Raw genomic sequence first — 19296 nt, 5'->3', positions numbered from 1 at the left:
CTGAGGGAGTGCCACACTGTTGGAGGGTCAGCCCTGAGGGAGTGCCGCACTGTCAGAGGGTCAGCGCTGAGGGAGTGCCGCACTGTCAGAGGGTCGGTGCTGAGGGAGTGCCGCACTGTCAGAGGGTCAGCCCTGAGGGAGTGCTGCACTGTCGGAGGGTCAGTGCTGAGGGAGTGCTGCACTGTCGGAGGGTCAGTGCTGAGGGAGTGCCGCACTGTCGGAGGGTCAGTGCTGAGAGGGTGGGCACTGTCGGAGGGTCAGTGCTGAGGGAGTGTTACACTGTTGGAGGGTCAGTGCTGAGGGAGTGCCGCACTGTCGGAGGGTTAGTGCTGAGGGAGCGCTGCACTGTCAGAGGGTCAGCCCTGAGGGAGTGCTGCACTGTCAGAGGGTCAGCCCTGAGGGAGTGCTGCACTGTCGGAGGGTCAGTGCTGAGGGAGTGCCGCACTGTCGGAGGGTCAGTGCTGAGGGAGTGCCGCACTGTCGGAGGGTCAGTGCTGAGGGAGTGGGCACTGTCGGAGGGTCAGTGCTGACGGAGTGTTACACTGTTGGAGGGTCAGTGCTGAGGGAGTGCTGAACTGTCAGAGGGTCAGTACTGAGGGAGTGCCGCACTGTCGGAGGGTCAGTGCTGAAGGAGTGCCACACTGTTGGAGGGTCAGTGCTGAGGGAGTGCCGCACTGTCGGAGGGTTAGTGCTGAGGGAGCGCTGCACTGTTGGAGGGTTAGTGCTGAGGGAGTGCCGCACTGTCAGAGGGTCAGCCCTGAGGGAGTGCCGCACTGTCAGAGGGTCAGCCCTGAGGGAGTGCCGCACTGTCAGAGGGTCAGTGCTGAGGGTGTGCTGAACTGTTGTATGTATAACTAAAGTGAGCTCTCATCTTCCACCAACCAGACTGATGAAAAGAATAGCGTGATGTGATTTGAAATATAGTAGGGGGAATCACCAGTTAGTGTCTGATTGAACAGATATCCCCTAACCAACAGCTGTAAAACAGATCACCTCGTCATTATCACATTGCTGTTTGAGCGAGGTTTCTGGCTATGAATTACAACTGCAAGTATAACTCACCAGACAGCGTTCCTGTATTGAAAGGCACAAATAAAGTCAAAGATTTTTTTTCTGATCAATGACTCAATTGAGAGTGGAGTCCTGAATTTATTTCCATTGAATACAAACAGGTGCTGCTGTTTGATGCAGGAATCGATGTGCTTAGCCACATGATCAGAAATTAATCCGACGATCACACAGCTCAAACATCCCAGGATTAGACTTCATTTCACAGCACCCTCCCCCCCCCCCACAACTAAACTCACAGTTTACTGTACAATATAGAAATAGTTCTTACTCTGAATAATATAATCCAGATTGCAAAGTTCCCTGATGCTGTTCTACAGTATTCAGAATTGACAAACGTCCAAGAAAGGGTTAAATTATACATCATGCAGTAGGGACATAGGATTGTGGATCCCACATGTTACATACAAATATATTTACATCATTTAGTTCCAAAAATATGCACTCGCCAAATTCAAACTGACCAGTGTTGCCTGGATATTAACATCATGAATTGACCAGACCTCTCAATCCCAGCTTCATATCAGAGGAAGCCCCAGCCCAGGGAAGAGTGGGATAGAGGGTGGGCTGTGTTCAAAAAAGGAGAGAGAATGAGTGAGAGTTAGTGTAGAGAAGGAGGAGGATACTATAGAGAGGGAGGAGGATACTATAGAGAGGGAGTGCGGCTGTAGGTGAGAGAAAGAGAGACAGAGAAGGGAGACCTGAGGCAGATGGGGGGCACAGAGTGAATGGTGAAGGGGGTGGGAGGGGGTGGGTGGTCAGGGTGTTGAGGGGGTGGGGTGGGGTGGGGGACGCCCATGGAGGGTCATGTAGGTGGTGGGCCATTGGTGTATCGCAGCATTGGATACAGGGAGCGGGCAAAGTTGTTTGCCAAGGCACAATTATAGTCCTCCTGGGTGAAAGGAACTAGGCAGGCCAGGAGTAACAGCAGGAGGATGAGGAGCTGGAGGGGAATCGCAGCCCGGAAAACTCTGGACAGAAAGGATCGCGCCTTCGAGACTCCAAACACCCGCGCCCCAAGCTCTCCATCAATCCTGAGGAGGCAAAAACAAGAAAAGCACACGTTAGTTCACAAAATCCTTTCTTTACCTTCCAGAATGTTCTGTTCTGACCCAGAAACTGTCTTCAGGAAAACATTTTTGCAGTCTGTCCACATTAATCATCCTACAGTCTAACAGGCCACTGTGCGAAAACACTATCAAAATAAATCTCAGGATGACCCAGGACAGAGGTCATCAATCACCCCCTCCCTCCACCCCCCGACGCTCAGTAGCAGCAGTGTGTACCACCCACAAGATGCACTGCAGAAACTCACCAAAGATCCTCAGACAGCACCTTCCAAACCCACAAACACTTTTATCTAGAAGGACAAGGGGCAGCAGATACATGGGAACACCACCCCCTGCAAGTTCCCCTCCGAGCCCCTCACCATCCTGACTTGGAAATATGTCACCGTTCCCTCATGGTCACTGGGTCAGAATCCTGGAATTCCGTCTCTAAGGGCATTGTGGGTTTACCCACAGCACAGGGACTGCAGCGGTTCAAGAAGGCAGCTCACCCCCACTTTCTCAAAGGGGCAACTGGGGATGAGCAATAAATGCCATGCCCAGCCAGTGATGCCCATGGATGTGGGAGAGGGATGTCAAGGGTAAGATTAACCCTTCAATTCTCAACACACAGACTGCTGGGTGCCCAGTCCTCAGATTGTGCACTGGATCAGTTGATGAGATGTGACAACGTTGACTGAATTTGTACGTTAAGACGATGACTCTGCCCCTGTATTTCCCTCCCTCTGCCTCTGTTCTTTAGTGCAGTCCAGTTGTGATCCTTTGAGTGCTCCCTTGTGGTCCTTTGAACCCTGCCCCACCACATCAAGCCCCACCATGACCCCCACCCAAGGCCAACACATTTACCTCTTTGATGATGAGGGAACAGCCGCTCTATCCATTCCGATCTCTCTCCGACCCTGTGATAAACCAAACAAAGACGCTGGTAACTCACAACAGAATTGCCTGGTGACAGGGACAAACTCTACCCTGGCCACTGTGCAGGATGCTGACTGGTCCGACTGTAGCTGATGCTGAGTAAAGCCAACCTGACACAACCAAACCAAAGAACATGGCTCTTGCCGTCAAGTGTGGAATGCTCTGGCTGGAGCGTGTTCATTAAACGTATTAATCCCAGCACCGCCCGCCCCCGCTACCGCCCCCCCCCCCCCCCCCACATCAGCACAGCCACAAATACAATCAGATGGAGAACAAACAGGCAACAAGACATTAACCCTTCTCAAGTTCAGAATTATAACGTAAAGGATTGAGAATGTAACGTCCCAACAACCAGTGTATGACGATGAACACACAGCGCAGAGCCACTTGACCCTTTATTGTATTCTCTTAATTAAAGAGACCTATATTCGTAATGAACTGTAATTGTGCTGAATAGATCATAATTATGAATACTTCAGTTTTACTGCAATCGTTGTCTATAACTGTCACGAGTTATAGCAATTTGATATACGTGTAGCATTGAAAGAGACAGTGGCAATGAGCTAACGACAGAGTAAACACATGTAAAATGTAATATTTTTGTCCAATAGTAGGAGGTCGATTTTGCATGAGTAACATTTTAAGGTTAGAAACTGATTGCACAGATACACAGAAATCTGGGTTCAATGTTTCTGAAGCAAAGGGGTGTCAAGGAGCCAAAGGTTTGTGCGTAGACATTTCATCAAGGGCGGGGGGGTGCAACAAATACAAGTGAGGAAAAGATAGACACACCCTGTACATCACAAACGGTGGGTCCCTGGGAAGCACAGAGGATCAGTGCGCATAAACCAGTCCCTAAAGGTAGGCAGGACAGGTAGTTATGGAGGAATATTGAGTACTTGCCTTTATTAGCCAAGGCATAGAGCTTTAGAGTAGGAAGATTTAAAAACCAAGTTATCTAAACTGTGAAAATTCAAAGCTCTGAGATTCAGAGGGATCTAGGTGTTCTGGTCCACGTAATTAAAAAAGCTAATAGCAATGTTCTTGCTAATTACATAGAAAATTAAGCATCAAAGTAAGAAGTTATTCTTCAGTTATATAGAGCAATAATGAGACCACATTCAGAACACTGCGCATAGTATTGGTCTCCTTTTACAGTCTTATTGAATTCAAAGTTTGGGTGAAGATTTGTAGCTCGGGTGCTCGTTGTTGTGGTTCTGTTCCCCGAGCTGGGAATTTGTGTTGCAAACGTTTCGTCCCCTGTCCAGGTGACATCCTCAGTGCTTGGGAGCCTCCTGTGAAGCGCTTCTGTGGTGTTTCCTCCGGCGTTTATAGTGGCCTGTCCCTGCCGCTTCCAGTTGTCAGTTTCAGCTGTCCGCTGTAGTGGTTGGTATATTGGGTCCAGGTCGATGTGGTTGTTGATGGAGTTTGTGGATGAGTGCCATGCTTCTAGGAATTCCCTGGCTGTTCTCTGTTTGGCTTGTCCTATAATAGTAGTCTTGTCCCAGTCGAATTCATGTTGCTTGTCATCTGCGTGTGTGGCTACTAAGGATAGCTGGTCGTGTCGTTTCGTGGCTAGTTGGTGTTCGTGGATGCGGATCATTAGCTGTCTTCCTGTTTGTCCTATATAGTGTTTTGTGCAGCCCTTGCATGGTATTTTGTACACTACATTGGTTTTGCTCATGCTGGGTATCGGGTCCTTCGTTCTGGTGAGTTGTTGTCTGAGGGTGGATGTTGGTTTATGTGCTGTTATGAGTCCTAGGAGTCGCAGTAGTCTGGCTGTCAGTTCGGAAATGCTCTTGATGTATGGTAACGTGGCTTGTCCTTTGGGTTGTGGTATGTCCTCGTTCCGGGCCTACCTACAGCACATGGACAGCAGCAGTTCTAGAAGGCAGCTCACTCCCACCTTCTCAAGGGGCAACTAGGGATAGACAATACATGTGAGACGAGCCAGTGACACCGACATCCCAAAAGTGAATGAAAATATCTACTTTCACCTGACTCATTCAAATTAGAAGGAGATTACGTGGCCTATATTAATGCTACAGCTCACTGAGCACACGGTGGACATAGCTGGTGAGAGTGTGGTGCTGGAAAAGCACAGTGGGTCAGGCAGCATCCGAGCAGCAGGAGAGTCAATGTTTCTGGCATTAGCCCTTCATCAGGACACTAACACTTACCACTTGGTGCCGTAGGGGAGTGCTGCTCATTGGAGCAGGGGAGAAATCCAACTCATCAGCAGAGATCATAGAGCCCACATCCTGGGGAGACAACGTTAAAGGTAAAGGAGAGTCAATTCACTGAACTCCGCATTATCTTGGGATGGCAACTAAAGGCATCTCGACATTAACGTCTTTATTTTGGTAACATTCCGCACAATAAGTGAATATCACACATTAGGACATTTGACACACACACACAGCAGAAATCTCAGGCTCGCCCCCGCCAACACCCGCCCCCGCCAACACCCGCCAAAACCCGCCCCCGCCAACGCCCACCCCCGCACCCACCATCGCCTGCACCCGCCAACGCTCCCGTCAACACCCGCACCCACCATCGCCCGCACCCGCCAACGCTCGCACCCGCTAACTCCCATACCCGCCAAGACCCATCAAGCCCTGCCAACACCCGCACCCGACTGCACCCACACCCGCCATCAACCGTACCCGCCAACACCCGCCACCGCCAACGCCCATACACGCCCGCCCCCGCCAACACCCGCCCCGCCAACACCAGGACACACCCGCACCCGCCAACACGCGGACCCGCCAACACTCGCACCCGGCTGCGCCAACACCGGCCCGCGCCAACGCCCGCACCCGCCAACGCCCGCACCCGCCAACGCCCGTCCGCGCCGACACCCGCACCCGCCGACACCCGCACCCGCCGACACCCGCACCCGCCGACACCCGCACCCGCCGACACCCGTACCCGTCGACACCCGCCCCCGTCGACACCCGCCCCCGTCGACACCCGCCCCCGCCGACACCCGCCCCCGCCGACACCCGCCCCCGCCGACACCCGCCTGCGCCGACACCCGCCCCCGCCGACACCCGCCCCCGCCGACACCCGCCCCCGCCGACACCCGCCCCCGCCGACACCCGTACCCGCCGTCACCCGTACCCGCCGACACCCGCCCCCGCCGACACCCGCCCCCGCCGACACCCGCCCCCGCCGACACCCGCCCGCGCCAACACCCGTACCCGCCAACACCCGCCCCCGCCAACACCCGCCCCGCCAACACCCGCCCCCGCCAACACCCGCACACGCCAACACCCGCACACGCCAACACCCGCACACGCCAACACCCGTACCCGCCAACACCCGCCCGCGCCAGCACCCGTACACACCCGCACCCGCCAACACTCGCACCCGCCAACACTCGCATCCGCCCGCGCCAACACCGGCCCGCGCCAACAATCGCACCCGCCAACACCCGCCCCCGCCAACACCCGCCCCCGCCAACACCCGCACCCGCCAACACCCGCACCCGCCAACACCCGCACCCGTCAACACCCGCACCCGTCAACACTCGCCCCAGCCAACACCCACCCCCGCCAACACCCGCCCCCGCCAACACCCGTACCCGCCAACACCCGTACCCTCCAACACCCGCCCACTCCAACACCCGCCCACGCCAACACCCGCCCACGCCAAAACCCGCCCACGCCAAAACCCGCCCACGCCAAAACCCGCCCCGCCAACACCCGCACCTGCCAACACGCGCACCCGCCAACACCCGCCCGCGACAACACCCGCCCGCGACAACACCCGCCCGCGACAACACCCGCCCGCGCCAACACCCGCCCGCGCCAACACTCCAACACCCGCCCCGCCAACACTCGCACCCGCCAACACTCGCACCCTCCAACACCCGCACCCGCCAACGCCCGCCCCCACCAACGCTCGCACCCGCCAACACTCGCACCCGCCAACACTCGCACCCGCCAACACTCGCACCCGCCAACGCCCGCACCCGCCATCGACCGCAGCCGCCAACGCCCGCACCCGCCAACGCCCGCACCCGCCAACGCCCGCACCCGCCAACGCTCTCGTCAACACCCGCACCCGCTCCCGTCAACACCCGCACCCACCATCGCCCGCACCCGCCAACGCCCGCCAACTCCCATACCCGTCAAGACCCATCAAGACCTGCCAACACCCGCACCCGTCTGCACCCACACCCGCCATCAACAGTACCCGCCAACCCTCGTACCCGCCAACACCCGCCACCGCCAACGCCCGTACATGCCCGCCCCCGCCAACACCCGCCCCGCCAACACCGGTACACACCCGCACCCGCCAACACCCGCCCCCGCCAACACGCGCACCCGCCAACACTCGCACTCGCCCGCGCCAACACCCGCACACGCCCGCGCCAACACCAGCCCACGCCCGCACCCGCCAACGCCCGTCCGCGCCAACGCCCGCACCCGCCAAGACCAGCACCCGCCAACGCCCGCCAACGCCCGCCCGCGCCAACACCCCAACACCCGCCCACGCTAACACCCGCACGCGCCAACACCCGTACCCTCCAACACACGCACCCGCCAACGCCCGCACCCGCCAACGCCCGCACCCACCATCGCCCGCATCCGCCAACGCCCGCACCCGCCAACGCTCCCGTCAACACCCGCACCCGCTCCCGTCAACACCCGCACCCACCATCGCCTGCACCCGCCAACGCCCGCACCCGCCAACTCCCATACCCGTCAAGACCCATCAAGCCCTGCCAACACCCGCACCCTTCTGCACCCACACCCGCCATCAACCGTACCCGTCAACCCTCGTACCCGCCAACACCCGCCACCGCCAACGCCCGTACATGCCCGCCAACACCCGCCCCCGCGAACACCCGCCCCGCCAACACCCGTACACACCCGCACCCGTACACACACGCACCCGCCAACACACGCACCCAACACCCGTACACACCCGCACCCGTACACACACGCACCCGCCAACACACGCACCCGCCAACACCCGCACCCGCCAACGCCCGCACCCGCCAACGCCCGCACCCGCCAACGCCCGCACCCGCCAACGCTCCCGTCAACACCCGCACCCGCTCCCGTCAACACCCGCACCCACCATCGCCCGCACCCGCCAACGCCCATACCCGTCAAGACCCATCAAGCCCTGCCAACACCCGCACCCTTCTGCACCCACACCCGCCATCAACCGTACCCACCAACCCTCATACCCGCCAACACCCGCCACTGCCAACGCCCGTACATGCCCGCCCCCGCCAACACCCGCACCCGCCAACACCCGCACCCGCCAACACCCGCACCCGCCAACACCCGAACCCGCCAATACCCGCATCCGCCCGCGCCAACACCGGCCAACACACGTACCCGTCAACACCCGCACCCGCCAACACCCGCACCCGCCAACACCCGTACCCGCCAACACCCGCACCCGCCAACACCCGCACCCGCCAACACCCGCACCCGCCAACACCCCAACGCGCCAACACCCCAACGCGCCAACACCCCAACGTGCCAACACCCCAACGCGCCAACACCCCAACGCGCCAACACCCGCACCCGCCAACACCCCAACGCGCCAACACCCGCACCCGCCAACACCCGCACCCGCCAACACCCGCACCCGCCAACACCCGCACCCGCCAACACCCCAACCCGCCAGCAACCATACCCACCTGCACCCACACCCACCTGCACCCACACCCACCTGCACCCGTACCCGCCAACACCCGTACCCGACAAAACCCCAATGCGCCAACACCCCAACGCGCCAACACCCCAACCCGCCAACACCCGCACCCGCCAACACCTCAACGCGCCAACACGCCAACGCGCCAACACCTCAACGTGCCAACACCCAAACACGCCAACACCTCAACGCGCCAACACCCCAACGCGCCAACACCCCAACGCGCCAACACCCCAACGCGCCAACACCCCAACGCGCCAACACCCCAACGCGCCAACACCCCAACCCGCCAACACCCGCACCCGCCAACACCCGCACCCGCCAACACCTACTCCCGCCCGCACCCCAACCCGACAACACCCGCTCCCTCCTGATGTTGCCTGCCTTGCTGTGCCCCTCTCCCTCCTGATGCTGCCTGCCTTGCTGTGTTCCCCCAGCCTCCTGACGCTGCCTGCCTTGCTGTGTTCCCTATCCCTCCTGATACTGCCTGCCTTGCTGTGTCCCTCTCCCTCCTGATACTGCCTGCCTTCCTGTGTCCCTCTCCCTCCTGATACTACCTGCCTTGCTGTGTTCCTCTCCCTCCTGATGCTGCCTGCCTTGCTGCGTCCCTCTCCCTCCTGATGCTGCCTGCCTTGCTGTGTCCCTCTAACCCCTGATACTGCCTGCCTTGCTGTGTTCCCCTCCCTCCTGATGCTGCCTGCCTTGCTGTGTTCCTCTCCCTCCTGATACTGCCTGCCTTGCTGTGTCCCTCTCCCTCCTGATGCTGCCTGCCTTGCTGTGTCCCTCTCCCTCCTGATGCTGCCTGCCTTGCTGTGTTCCTCTCCCTCCTGATACTGCCAGCCTTGCTGTGTCCCACTCCCTCCTGATGCTGCCTGCCTTGCTGTGTCCCTCTCCCTCCTGATACTGCCTGCCTTGCTGTGTTCCTCTCCCTCCTGATGCTGCCTGCCTTGCTGCGTCCCTCTCCCTCCTGATGCTGCCTGCCTTGCTGTGTCCCTCTAACCCCTGATACTGCCTGCCTTGCTGTGTCCCTCTCCCTCCTGATGCTGCCTGCCTTGCTGTGTTCCTCTCCCTCCTGATACTGCCAGCCTTGCTGTGTTCCTCTCCCTCCTGATACTGCCTGCCTTGCTGTGTCCCTCTCCCTCCTGATACTGCCTGCCTTGCTGTGTTCCTCTCCCTCCTGATACTGCCTGCCTTGCTGTGTCCCTCTCCCTCCTGATACTGCCTGCCTTGCTGTGTCCCTCTCCCTCCTGATGCCGACTGCCTTGCTGTGTTCCTCTCCCTCCTGATACTGCCTGCCTTGCTGTGTTCCTCTCCCTCCTGATACTGCCTGCCTTGCTGTGTCCCTCTCCCTCCTGATACTGCCTGCCTTGCTGTGTTCCCCTCCCTCCTGGTGCTGCCTGCCTTGCTGTGTTCCTCTCCCTCCTGATACTGCCTGCCTTGCTGTGTCCCTCTCCCTCCTGATACTGCATGCCTTGCTGTGTCCCTCTCCCCCCTAATGCTGCCTGCCTTGCTGTGTCCCTCTCCCTCCTGATACTGCCTGCCTTGCTGCGTCCCTCTCCCTCCTGATGCTGCCTGCCTTGCTGTGTCCCTCTCCCCCCTAATGCTGCCTGCCTTGCTGTGTCCCTCTCCCTCCTGATACTGCCTGCCTTGCTGTGTCCCTCTCCCTCCTGAAACTGCCTGCCTTGCTGTGTCTCTCTCCCTCCTGATACTGCCTGCCTTGCTGTGTTCCCCTCTCCCTCCTGATACTGCCTGCCTTGCTGTGTCCCTCTCCCTCCTGAAACTGCCTGCCTTGCTGTGTCTCTCTCCCTCCTGATACTGCCTGCCTTGCTGTGTCTCTCTCCCTCCTGATGCTGCCTGCCTTGCTGTGTTCCCCTCTCCCTCCTGATACTGCCTGCCTTGCTGTGTCCCTCTCCCTCCTGATACTGCCTGCCTTGCTGTGTCCCTCTCCCTCCTGAAACTGCCTGTCTTGCTGTGTCCCTCTCAGTCCTGATGCTGCCTGCCTTGCTGTGTCCCTCTATGTCCTGATACTGCCTGCCTTGCTGTGTTCCCCTCTCCCTCCTGATACTGCCTGCCTTGCTGTGTCCCTCTCCCTCCTGATACTGCCTGCCTTGCTGTGTCCCTCTCCCTCCTGAAACTGCCTGTCTTGCTGTGTCCCTCTCAGTCCTGATGCTGCCTGCCTTGCTGTGTCCCTCTATGTCCTGATACTGCCTGCCTTGCTGTGTCCCTCTCCCTCCTGAAACTGCCTGCCTTGCTGTGTCTCTCTCCCTCCTGATACTGCCTGCCTTGCTGTGTCTCTCTCCCTCCTGATGCTGCCTGCCTTGCTGTGTTCCCCTCTCCCTCCTGATACTGCCTGCCTTGCTGTGTCCCTCTCCCTCCGGATACTGCCTGCCTTGCTGTGTCCCTCTCCCTCCTGATGCTGCCTGCCTTGCTGTGTCCCTGTCCCTCCTGATGCTGCCTGTCTTGCTGTGTCCCTCTCCCTCCTGATGCTGCCTGCCTTGCTGTGTCCATCTCCCTCCTGATACTGCCTGCCTTGCTGTGTCCCTCTCCCTCCTGATACTGCCTGTCTTGCTGTGTCCCTCTCCCTCCTGATGCTGCCTGCCTTGCTGTGTCCCTCTATGTCCTGATACTGCCTGCCTTGCTGTGTCCCTCTATGTCCTGATACTGCCTGTCTTGCTGTGTCCCTCTCCCTCCTGATGCTGCCTGCCTTGCTGTGTCCCTCTCCCTCCTGATACTGCCTGCCTTGCTGTGTCCCTCTATGTCCTGATACTGCCTGTCTTGCTGTGTCCCTCTCCCTCCTGATACTGCCTGCCTTGCTGTGTTCCCTATCCCTCCTGATACTGCCTGCCTTGCTGTGTCCCTCTCCCTCCTGATACTGCCTGTCTTGCTGTGTCCCTCTCCCTCCTGATGCTGCCTGCCTTGCGGTGTCCCTCTATGTCCTGATACTGCCTGCCTTGCTGTGTCCCTCTCCCTCCTGATACTGCCTGCCTTGCTGTGTCCCTCTATGTCCTGATGCTGCCTGTCTTGCTGTGTTCCCTCTCCCTCCTGATGCTGCCTGCCTTGCTGTGTTCCCTCTCCCTCCTGATACTGCCTGTCTTGCTGTGTCCCTCTCCCTCCTGATGCTGCCTGCCTTGCTGTGTCCCTCTCCCTCCTGATGCTGCCTGCCTTGCTGTGTCCCTCTCCCTCCTGATACTGCCTGCCTTGCTGTGTCCCTCTCCCTCCTGATACTGCCTGTCTTGCTGTGTCCCTCTCCCTCCTGATGCTGCCTGCCTTGCTGTGTCCCTCTCCCTCCTGATGCTGCCTGCCTTGCTGTGTCCCTCTCCCTCCTGATACTGCCTGCCTTGCTGTGTCCCTCTCCCTCCTGATACTGCCTGTCTTGCTGTGTCCCTCTCCCTCCTGATGCTGCCTGCCTTGCTGTGTCCCTCTCCCTCCTGATACTGCCTGTCTTGCTGTGTCCCTCTCCCTCCTGATACTGCCTGTCTTGCTGCGTCCCTCTCCCTCCTGATGCTGCCTGCCTTGCTGTGTCCCTCTATGTCCTGATACTGCCTGCCTTGCTGTGTCCCTCTCCCTCCTGATACTGCCTGTCTTGCTGTGTCCCTCTCCCTCCTGATGCTGCCTGCCTTGCTGTGTCCCTCTCCCTCCTGATACTGCCTGTCTTGCTGTGTCCCTCTCCCTCCTGATGCTGCCTGCCTTGCTGTGTCCCTCTCCCTCCTGATACTGCCTGCCATGCTGTGTCCCTCTCCCTCCTGATACTGCCTGCCTTGCTGTGTCCCTCTCCCTCCTGATACTGCCTGCCATGCTGTGTTCCTCTCCCTCCTGATACTGCCTGCCTTGCTGTGTCCCTCTCCCTCCTGATACTGCCTGCCTTGCTGTGTCCCTCTCCCTCCTGATACTGCCTGCCATGCTGTGTCCCTCTCCCTCCTGATACTGCCTGCCTTGCTGTGTCCCTCTCCCTCCTGATACTGCCTGCCTTGCTGTGTCCCTCTCCCTCCTGATACTGCCTGCCTTGCTGTGTCCCTCTCCCTCCTGATCCTGCCTGCCTTGCTGTGTCCCTCTCCCTCCTGATACTGCCTGCCATGCTGTGTCCCTCTCCCTCCTGATACTGCCTGCCTTGCTGTGTCCCTCTCCCTCCTGATGCTGCCTGCCTTGCTGTGTTACTCCACCCTCCTGATGCTGCCTGCCTTGCTGTGTCCCTCTACCTCCTGATGCTGCCTGCCTTGCTGTGTCCTTCTCCCTCCTTATGCTGCCTGCCTTGCTGTGTTCCCTCTCACTCCTGATACTGCCTGCCTTGCTGTGTCCCTCTCCCTCCTGATACTGCCTGCCTTGCTGTGTTCCTCTCCCTCCTGATACTGCCTGCCTTGCTGTGTTCCTCTCCCTCCTGATACTGCCTGCCTTGCTGTGTTCCTCTCCCTCCTGATACTGCCTGCCTTGCTGTGTTCCTCTCCCTCCTGATGCTGCCTGCCTTGCTGTGTCCCCCTCCCTCCTGATGCTGCCTGCCTTGCTGTGTTCCCTCTCCCTCCTGATGCTGCCTGCCTTGCTGTGTCCCCCTCCCTCCTGATGCTGCCTGCCTTGCTGTGTTCCCTCTCCTTCCTGATGCTGCCTGCCTTGCTGTGTCCCTCTCCCTCCTGATACTGCCTGCCTTGCTGTGTTCCTCTCCCTCCTGATACTGCCTGCCTTGCTGTGTTCCTCTCCCTCCTGATGCTGCCTGCCTTGCTGTGTCCCCCTCCCTCCTGATGCTGCCTGCCTTGCTGTGTCCCCCTCCCTCCTGATGCTGCCTGCCTTGCTGTGTCCTTCTCCCTCCTTATGCTGCCTGCCTTGCTGTGTTCCCTCTCACTCCTGATACTGCCTGCCTTGCTGTGTCCCTCTCCCTCCTGATGCTGCCTGCCTTGCTGTGTCCCTCTCCCTCCTGATACTGCCTGCCTTGCTGTGTTCCTCTCCCTCCTGATACTGCCTGCCTTGCTGTGTTCCTCTCCCTCCTGATGCTGCCTGCCTTGCTGTGTCCCCCTCCCTCCTGATGCTGCCTGCCTTGCTGTGTCCCCCTCCCTCCTGATGCTGCCTGCCTTGCTGTGTCCTTCTCCCTCCTTATGCTGCCTGCCTTGCTGTGTCCCTCTCCCTCCTGATACTGCCTGCCTTGCTGTGTCCCTCTCCCTCCTGATGCTGCCTGCCTTGCTGTGTTCCTCTCCCTCCTGATACTGCCTGCCTTGTTGTGTTCCTCTCCCTCCTGATACTGCCTGCCTTGCTGTGTTCCTCTCCCTCCTGATGCTGCCTGCCTTGCTGTGTCCCTCTCCCTCCTGATACTGCCTGCCTTGCTGTGTTCCTCTCCCTCCTGATACTGCCTGCCTTGCTGTGTTCCTCTCCCTCCTGATGCTGCCAGCCTTGCTGTGTTCCTCTCCCTCCTGATGCTGCCTGCCTTGCTGTGTTCCCTCTCACTCCTGATACTGCCTGCCTTGCTGTGTTCCTCTCCCTCCTGATGCTGCCTGCCTTGCTGTGTTCCTCTCCCTCCTGATGCTGCCTGCCTTGCTGTGTCCCCCTCCCTCCTGATGCTGCCTGCCTTGCTGTGTTCCCTCTCCTTCCTGATGCTGCCTGCCTTGCTGTGTCCCTCTCCCTCCTGATACTGCCTGCCTTGCTGTGTTCCTCTCCCTCCTGATACTGCCTGCCTTGCTGTGTTCCTCTCCCTCCTGATGCTGCCAGCCTTGCTGTGTCCCTCTCCCTCCTGATGCTGCCTGCCTTGCTGCGTCCCTCTCCCTCCTGATGCTGCCTGCCTTGCTGTGTTCCCTCTCCTTCCTGATGCTGCCTGCCTTGCTGTGTCCCTCTCCCTCCTGATACTGCCTGCCTTGCTGTGTTCCTCTCCCTCCTGATACTGCCTGCCTTGCTGTGTTCCTCTCCCTCCTGATGCTGCCTGCCTTGCTGTGTCCCCCTCCCTCCTGATACTGCCTGCCTTGCTGTGTCCCCCTCCCTCCTGATACTGCCTGCCTTGCTGTGTCCCTCTCCCTCCTGATGCTGCCTGCCTTGCTGTGTCCCTCTCCCTCCTGATGCTGCCTGCCTTGCTGTGTTCCCTCTCCTTCCTGATGCTGCCTGCCTTGCTGTGTTCCCTCTCCCTCCTGATGCTGCCTGCCTTGCTGTGTCCCTCTCCCTCCTGATGCTGCCTGCCTTGCTGTGTCCCTCTCCCTCCTGATGCTGCCTGCCTTGCTGTGTTCCCTCTCCCTCCTGATGCTGCCTGCCTTGCTGTGTTCCCTCTCCCTCCTGATGCTGCCTGTCTTGCTGTGTTCCCCCTCCCTCCTGATACTGCCTGCCTTGCTGTGTTCCCTCTCCCTCCTGATGCTGCCTGCCTTGCTGTGTCCCTCTCCCTCCTGATACTGCCTGCCTTGTTGTGTCCCACTCCCTCGTGATGCTGCCTGCCTTGCTGTGTTCCCTCTCCCTCCTGATACTGCCTGCCTTGCTGTGTTCCCTCTCCCTCCTGATGCTGCCTGCCTTGCTGTGTCCCTCTCCCTCCTGATACTGCCTGCCTTGTTGTGTCCCACTCCCTCGTGATGCTGCCTGCCTTGCTGTGTTCCCTCTCCCTCCTGATACTGCCTGCCTTGCTGTGTTCCCACTCCCTCCTGATGCTGCCTGCCTTGCTGTGTTCCCTCTCCCTCCTGATACTGCCTGCCTTGCTGTGTTCCCACTCCCTCCTGATGCTGCCTGCCTTGCTGTGTTCCCTCTCCCTCCTGATACTGCCTGCCTTGCTGTGTCCCTCTCCCTCCTGATACTGCCTGCCTTGCAGTGTCCCACTCCCTCCTGATGCTGCCTGCCTTGCTGTGTTCCCTCTCCCTCCTGATGCTGCCTGCCTTGCTGTGTCCCTCTCCCTCCTGATACTGCCTGCCTTGCTGTGTCCCTCTCCCCCCTAATGCTGCCTGCCTTGCTGTGTCCCTCTCCCTCCTGATACTGCCTGCCTTTTTGTGTCCCTCTCCCTCCTGATGCTGCCTGCCTTGCTGTGTCCTTCTCCCCCCTGATACTGCCTGCCTTGCTGTGTCCCCCTCCCCCCTGATGCTGCCTGCCTTGCTGTGTCCCCCTCCCCCCTGATACTGCCTGCCTTGCTGTGTTCCCTCTCCCTCCTGATGCTGCCTGCCTTGCTGTGTCCCTCTCACTCCTGATGCTGCCTGCCTTGCTGTGTCCCTCTCCCTCCTGATACTGCCTGCCTTGCTGTGTCCCTCTCACTCCTGATGCTGCCTGCCTTGCTGTGTTCCCTCTCCTTCCTGATGCTGCCTGCCTTGCTGTGTCCCTCTCACTCCTGATGCTGCCTACCTTGCTGTGTCCCTCTCCCTCCTGATGCTGCCTGCCTTGCTGTGTCCCTCTCCCTCCTGATGCTGCCTGCCTTGCTGTGTCCCTCTCACTCCTGATGCTGCCTGCCTTGCTGTGTTCCCTCTCCTTCCTGATGCTGCCTGCCTTGCTGTGTCCCTCTCACTCCTGATGCTGCCTACCTTGCTGTGTCCCTCTCCCTCCTGATGCTGCCTGCCTTGCTGTGTTACTCCACCCTCCTGATGCTGCCTGCCTTGCTGTGTTCCCTCTCCCTCCTGATACTGCCTGCCTTGCTGTATTCCTCTCCCTCCTGATACTGCCTGCCTTGCTGTGTTCCCTCTCCCTCCTGATGCTGCCTGCCTTGCTGTGTCCTTCTCCCCCCTGATGCTGCCTGCCTTGCTGTGTTCCCTCTCCCTCCTGATACTGCCTGCCTTGCTGCGTCCCTCTCCCTCCTGATGCTGCCTGCCTTGCTGTGTTCCCTCTCCCTCCTGATGCTGCCTGCCTTGCTGTATTCCTCTCCCTCCTGATGCTGCCTGCCTTGCTGTGTTCCTCTCCCTCCTGATACTGCCTGTCTTGCTGTGTTCCCTCTCCCTCCTGATACTGCCTGCCTTGCTGTGTCCCCCTCCCTCCTGATACTGCCTGCCTTGCTGTATTCCTCTCCCTCCTGATGCTGCCTGCCTTGCTGTGTTCCTCTCCCTCCTGATACTGCCTGTCTTGCTGTGTTCCCTCTCCCTCCTGATACTGCCTGCCTTGCTGTGTTCCCACTCCCTCCCGATGCTGCCTGCCTTGCTGTGTTCCTCTCCCTCCCGATGCTGCCTGCCTTGCTGTGTCCCTCTCCCTCCTGATACTGCCTGCCTTGCTGTGTCCCTCTCCCTCCTGATGCTGCCTGCCATGCTGTGTTACTCCACCCTCCTGATGTTGCCTGCCTTGCTGTGTCCCTCTCCCACCTGATGCTGCCTGCCTTTCTGTGTCCCTCTCCCTCCTGATGCTGCCTGGCTTGCTGTGTCCCTCTCCCTCCTGATACTGCCTGCCTTGCTGTGTCCCTCACCCTCCTGATACTGCCTGCCTTGCTGTGTCCCTCTCACTCCTGATGCTGCCTGCCTTGCTGTGTTCCCTCTCCCTCCTGATACTGCCTGCCTTGCTGTGTCCCTCTCCCTCCTGATACTGCCTGCCTAGCTGTGTCCCTCTCCCTCCTGATACTGCCTGCCTAGCTGTGTCCCTCTCCCTCCTGATACTGCCTGCCTTGCTGTGTTACTCCACCCTCCTGATACTGCCTGCCTTGCTGTGTTCCCTCTCCCTCCTGATACTGCCTGCCTTGCTGTGTCCCCCTCCCTCCTGATACTGCCTGCCTTGCTGTGTCCCTCTCACTCCTGATGCTGCCTGCCTTGCTGTGTCCCCCTCCCTCCTGATACTGCCTGCCTTGCTGTGTCCCTCTCCCTCCTGATACTGCCTGCCTTGCTGTGTTCCCCTCCCTCCTGATACTGCCTGCCTTGCTGTGTTCCTCTCCCTCCTGATGCTGCCTGCCTTGCTGTGTCCCTCTCCCACCTGATGCTGCCTGCCTTGCTGTGTCCCCCACCCTCCTGATGCTGCCTGCCTTGCTGTGTCCCTCTCCCTCCTGATGCTGCCTGCCTTGCTGTGTCCCTCTCCCTCCTGATGCTGCCTGCCTTGCTGTGTTCCTCTCCCTCCTGATACTGCCTGCCTTGCTGTGTCCCCCACCCTCCTGATGCTGCCTGCCTTGCTGTGTCCCTCTCCCTCCTGATGCTGCCTGCCTTGCTGTGTCCCTCTCCCTCCTGATGCTGCCTGCCTAGCTGTGTCCCTCTCCCTCCTGATGCTGCCTGCCTAGCTGTGTCCCCCACCCTCCTGATGCTGCCTGCCTTGCTGTGTCCCTCTCCCTCCTGATGCTGCCTGCCTAGCTGTGTCCCCCACCCTCCTGATGCTGCCTGCCTTGCTGTGTCCCTCTCCCTCCTGATGCTGCCTGCCTTGCTGTGTCCCTCTCCCTCCTGATGCTGCCTGCCTTGCTGTGTTCCCCTCTCCCTCCTGATGCTGCCTGCCTTGCTGTGTCTCTCTCCCTCCTGATACTGCCTGCCTTGCTGTGTCCCTCTCCCTCCTGATGCTGCCTGCCTTGCTGTGTCCCTCTCACTCCTGATACTGCCTGCCTTGCTGTGTCCCTCTCCCTCCTGATGCTGCCTGCCTTGCTGTGTCCCTCTCCCTCCTGATACTGCCTGCCTTGCTGTGTTCCCTCTCACTCCTGATACTGCCTGCCTTGCTGTGACCCTCTCCCTCCTGATGTTGCCAGCCTTGCTGTGTCCCTCTCCCTCCTGATGCTGCCTGCCTTGCTGTGTTCCTCTCCCTCCTGATACTGCCTGCCTTGCCGTGTCCCTCTCCCTCCTGATACTGCCTGCCTTGCTGTGTCCCTCTCCCTCCTGATACTGCCTGCGTTGCTGTGTCCCTCTCCCTCATGATGCTGCCTGCCTTGCTGTGTTCCTCTCCCTCCTGATACTGCCTGCCTTGCTGTGTCCCTCTCCCTCCTGATACTGCCTGCCTTGCTGTGTCCCTCTCCCACCTGATGCTGCCAGCCTTGCTGTGTCCCTCCCTCCTGATGCTGCCTGCCTTGCTGTGTTCCTCTCCCTCCTGATACTGCCTGCCTTGCTGTGTCCCTCTCCCTCCTGATGCTGCCTGCCTTGCTGTGTTCCCTCTCCTTCCTGATGCTGCCTGCCTTGCTGTGTCCCTCTCCCTCCTGATACTGCCTGCCTTGCTGTGTCCCTCTCCCTCCTGATGCTGCCTGCCTTGCTGTGTTCCCTCTCCTTCCTGATGCTGCCTGCCTTGCTGTGTTCCTCTCCCTCCTGATACTGCCTGCCTTGCAGTGTCCCACTCCCTCCTGATGCTGCCTGCCTTGCTGTGTTCCCTCTCCCTCCCAATGCTGCCTGCCTTGCTGTGTCCCTCTCCCTCCTGATACTGCCTGCCTTGTTGTGTCCCACTCCCACGTGATGCTGCCTGCCTTGCTGTGTTCCCTCTCCCTCCTGATACTGCCTGCCTTGCTGTGTTCCCACTCCCTCCTGATGCTGCCTGCCTTGCTGTGTTCCCTCTCCCTCCTGATACTGCCTGCCTTGCTGTGTTCCCTCTCCCTCCTGATACTGCGTGCCTTGCTGTGTCCCTCTCCCTCCTGATACTGCCTGCCTTGCTGTGTCCCTCTCCCTCCTGATACTGCCTGCCTTGCTGTGTCCCTCTCCCTCCTGATACTGCCTGCCTTGCTGTGTCCTTCTCCCTCCTGATACTGCCTGTCTTGCTG

The 19296-nt window shown here is 59.4% G+C and overlaps 1 protein-coding gene across 1 annotated transcript in view; it reads right to left on the bottom strand.

Moving 5' to 3' along the window:
* Positions 1–1113: 1113 nt before the first annotated feature.
* Positions 1114–19296, bottom strand: part of LOC122547709 (uncharacterized) — a 609753-nt gene continuing 591570 nt past the window's right edge. Inside the window, exons 90-92 of the mRNA XM_087989511.1 lie at positions 5234–5314; positions 2982–3034; positions 1114–2102 (exon numbers count right to left, since the gene is read on the bottom strand). Coding sequence (XP_087845637.1) covers positions 1874–2102; positions 2982–3034; positions 5234–5314 — 363 coding nt within the window. The 3' untranslated portion in view covers positions 1114–1873. The remainder of the gene's footprint in view (positions 2103–2981; positions 3035–5233; positions 5315–19296) is intronic.

Source organism: Chiloscyllium plagiosum, unplaced genomic scaffold (genome assembly GCF_037043375.1).
Source record: "Chiloscyllium plagiosum isolate Xiang-an unplaced genomic scaffold, Cpla_swu_hap1 HiC_scaffold_8, whole genome shotgun sequence".
Lineage (NCBI taxonomy): Eukaryota > Metazoa > Chordata > Chondrichthyes > Orectolobiformes > Hemiscylliidae > Chiloscyllium > Chiloscyllium plagiosum.
This window is presented reverse-complemented; position numbering and strand designations above follow the sequence as displayed.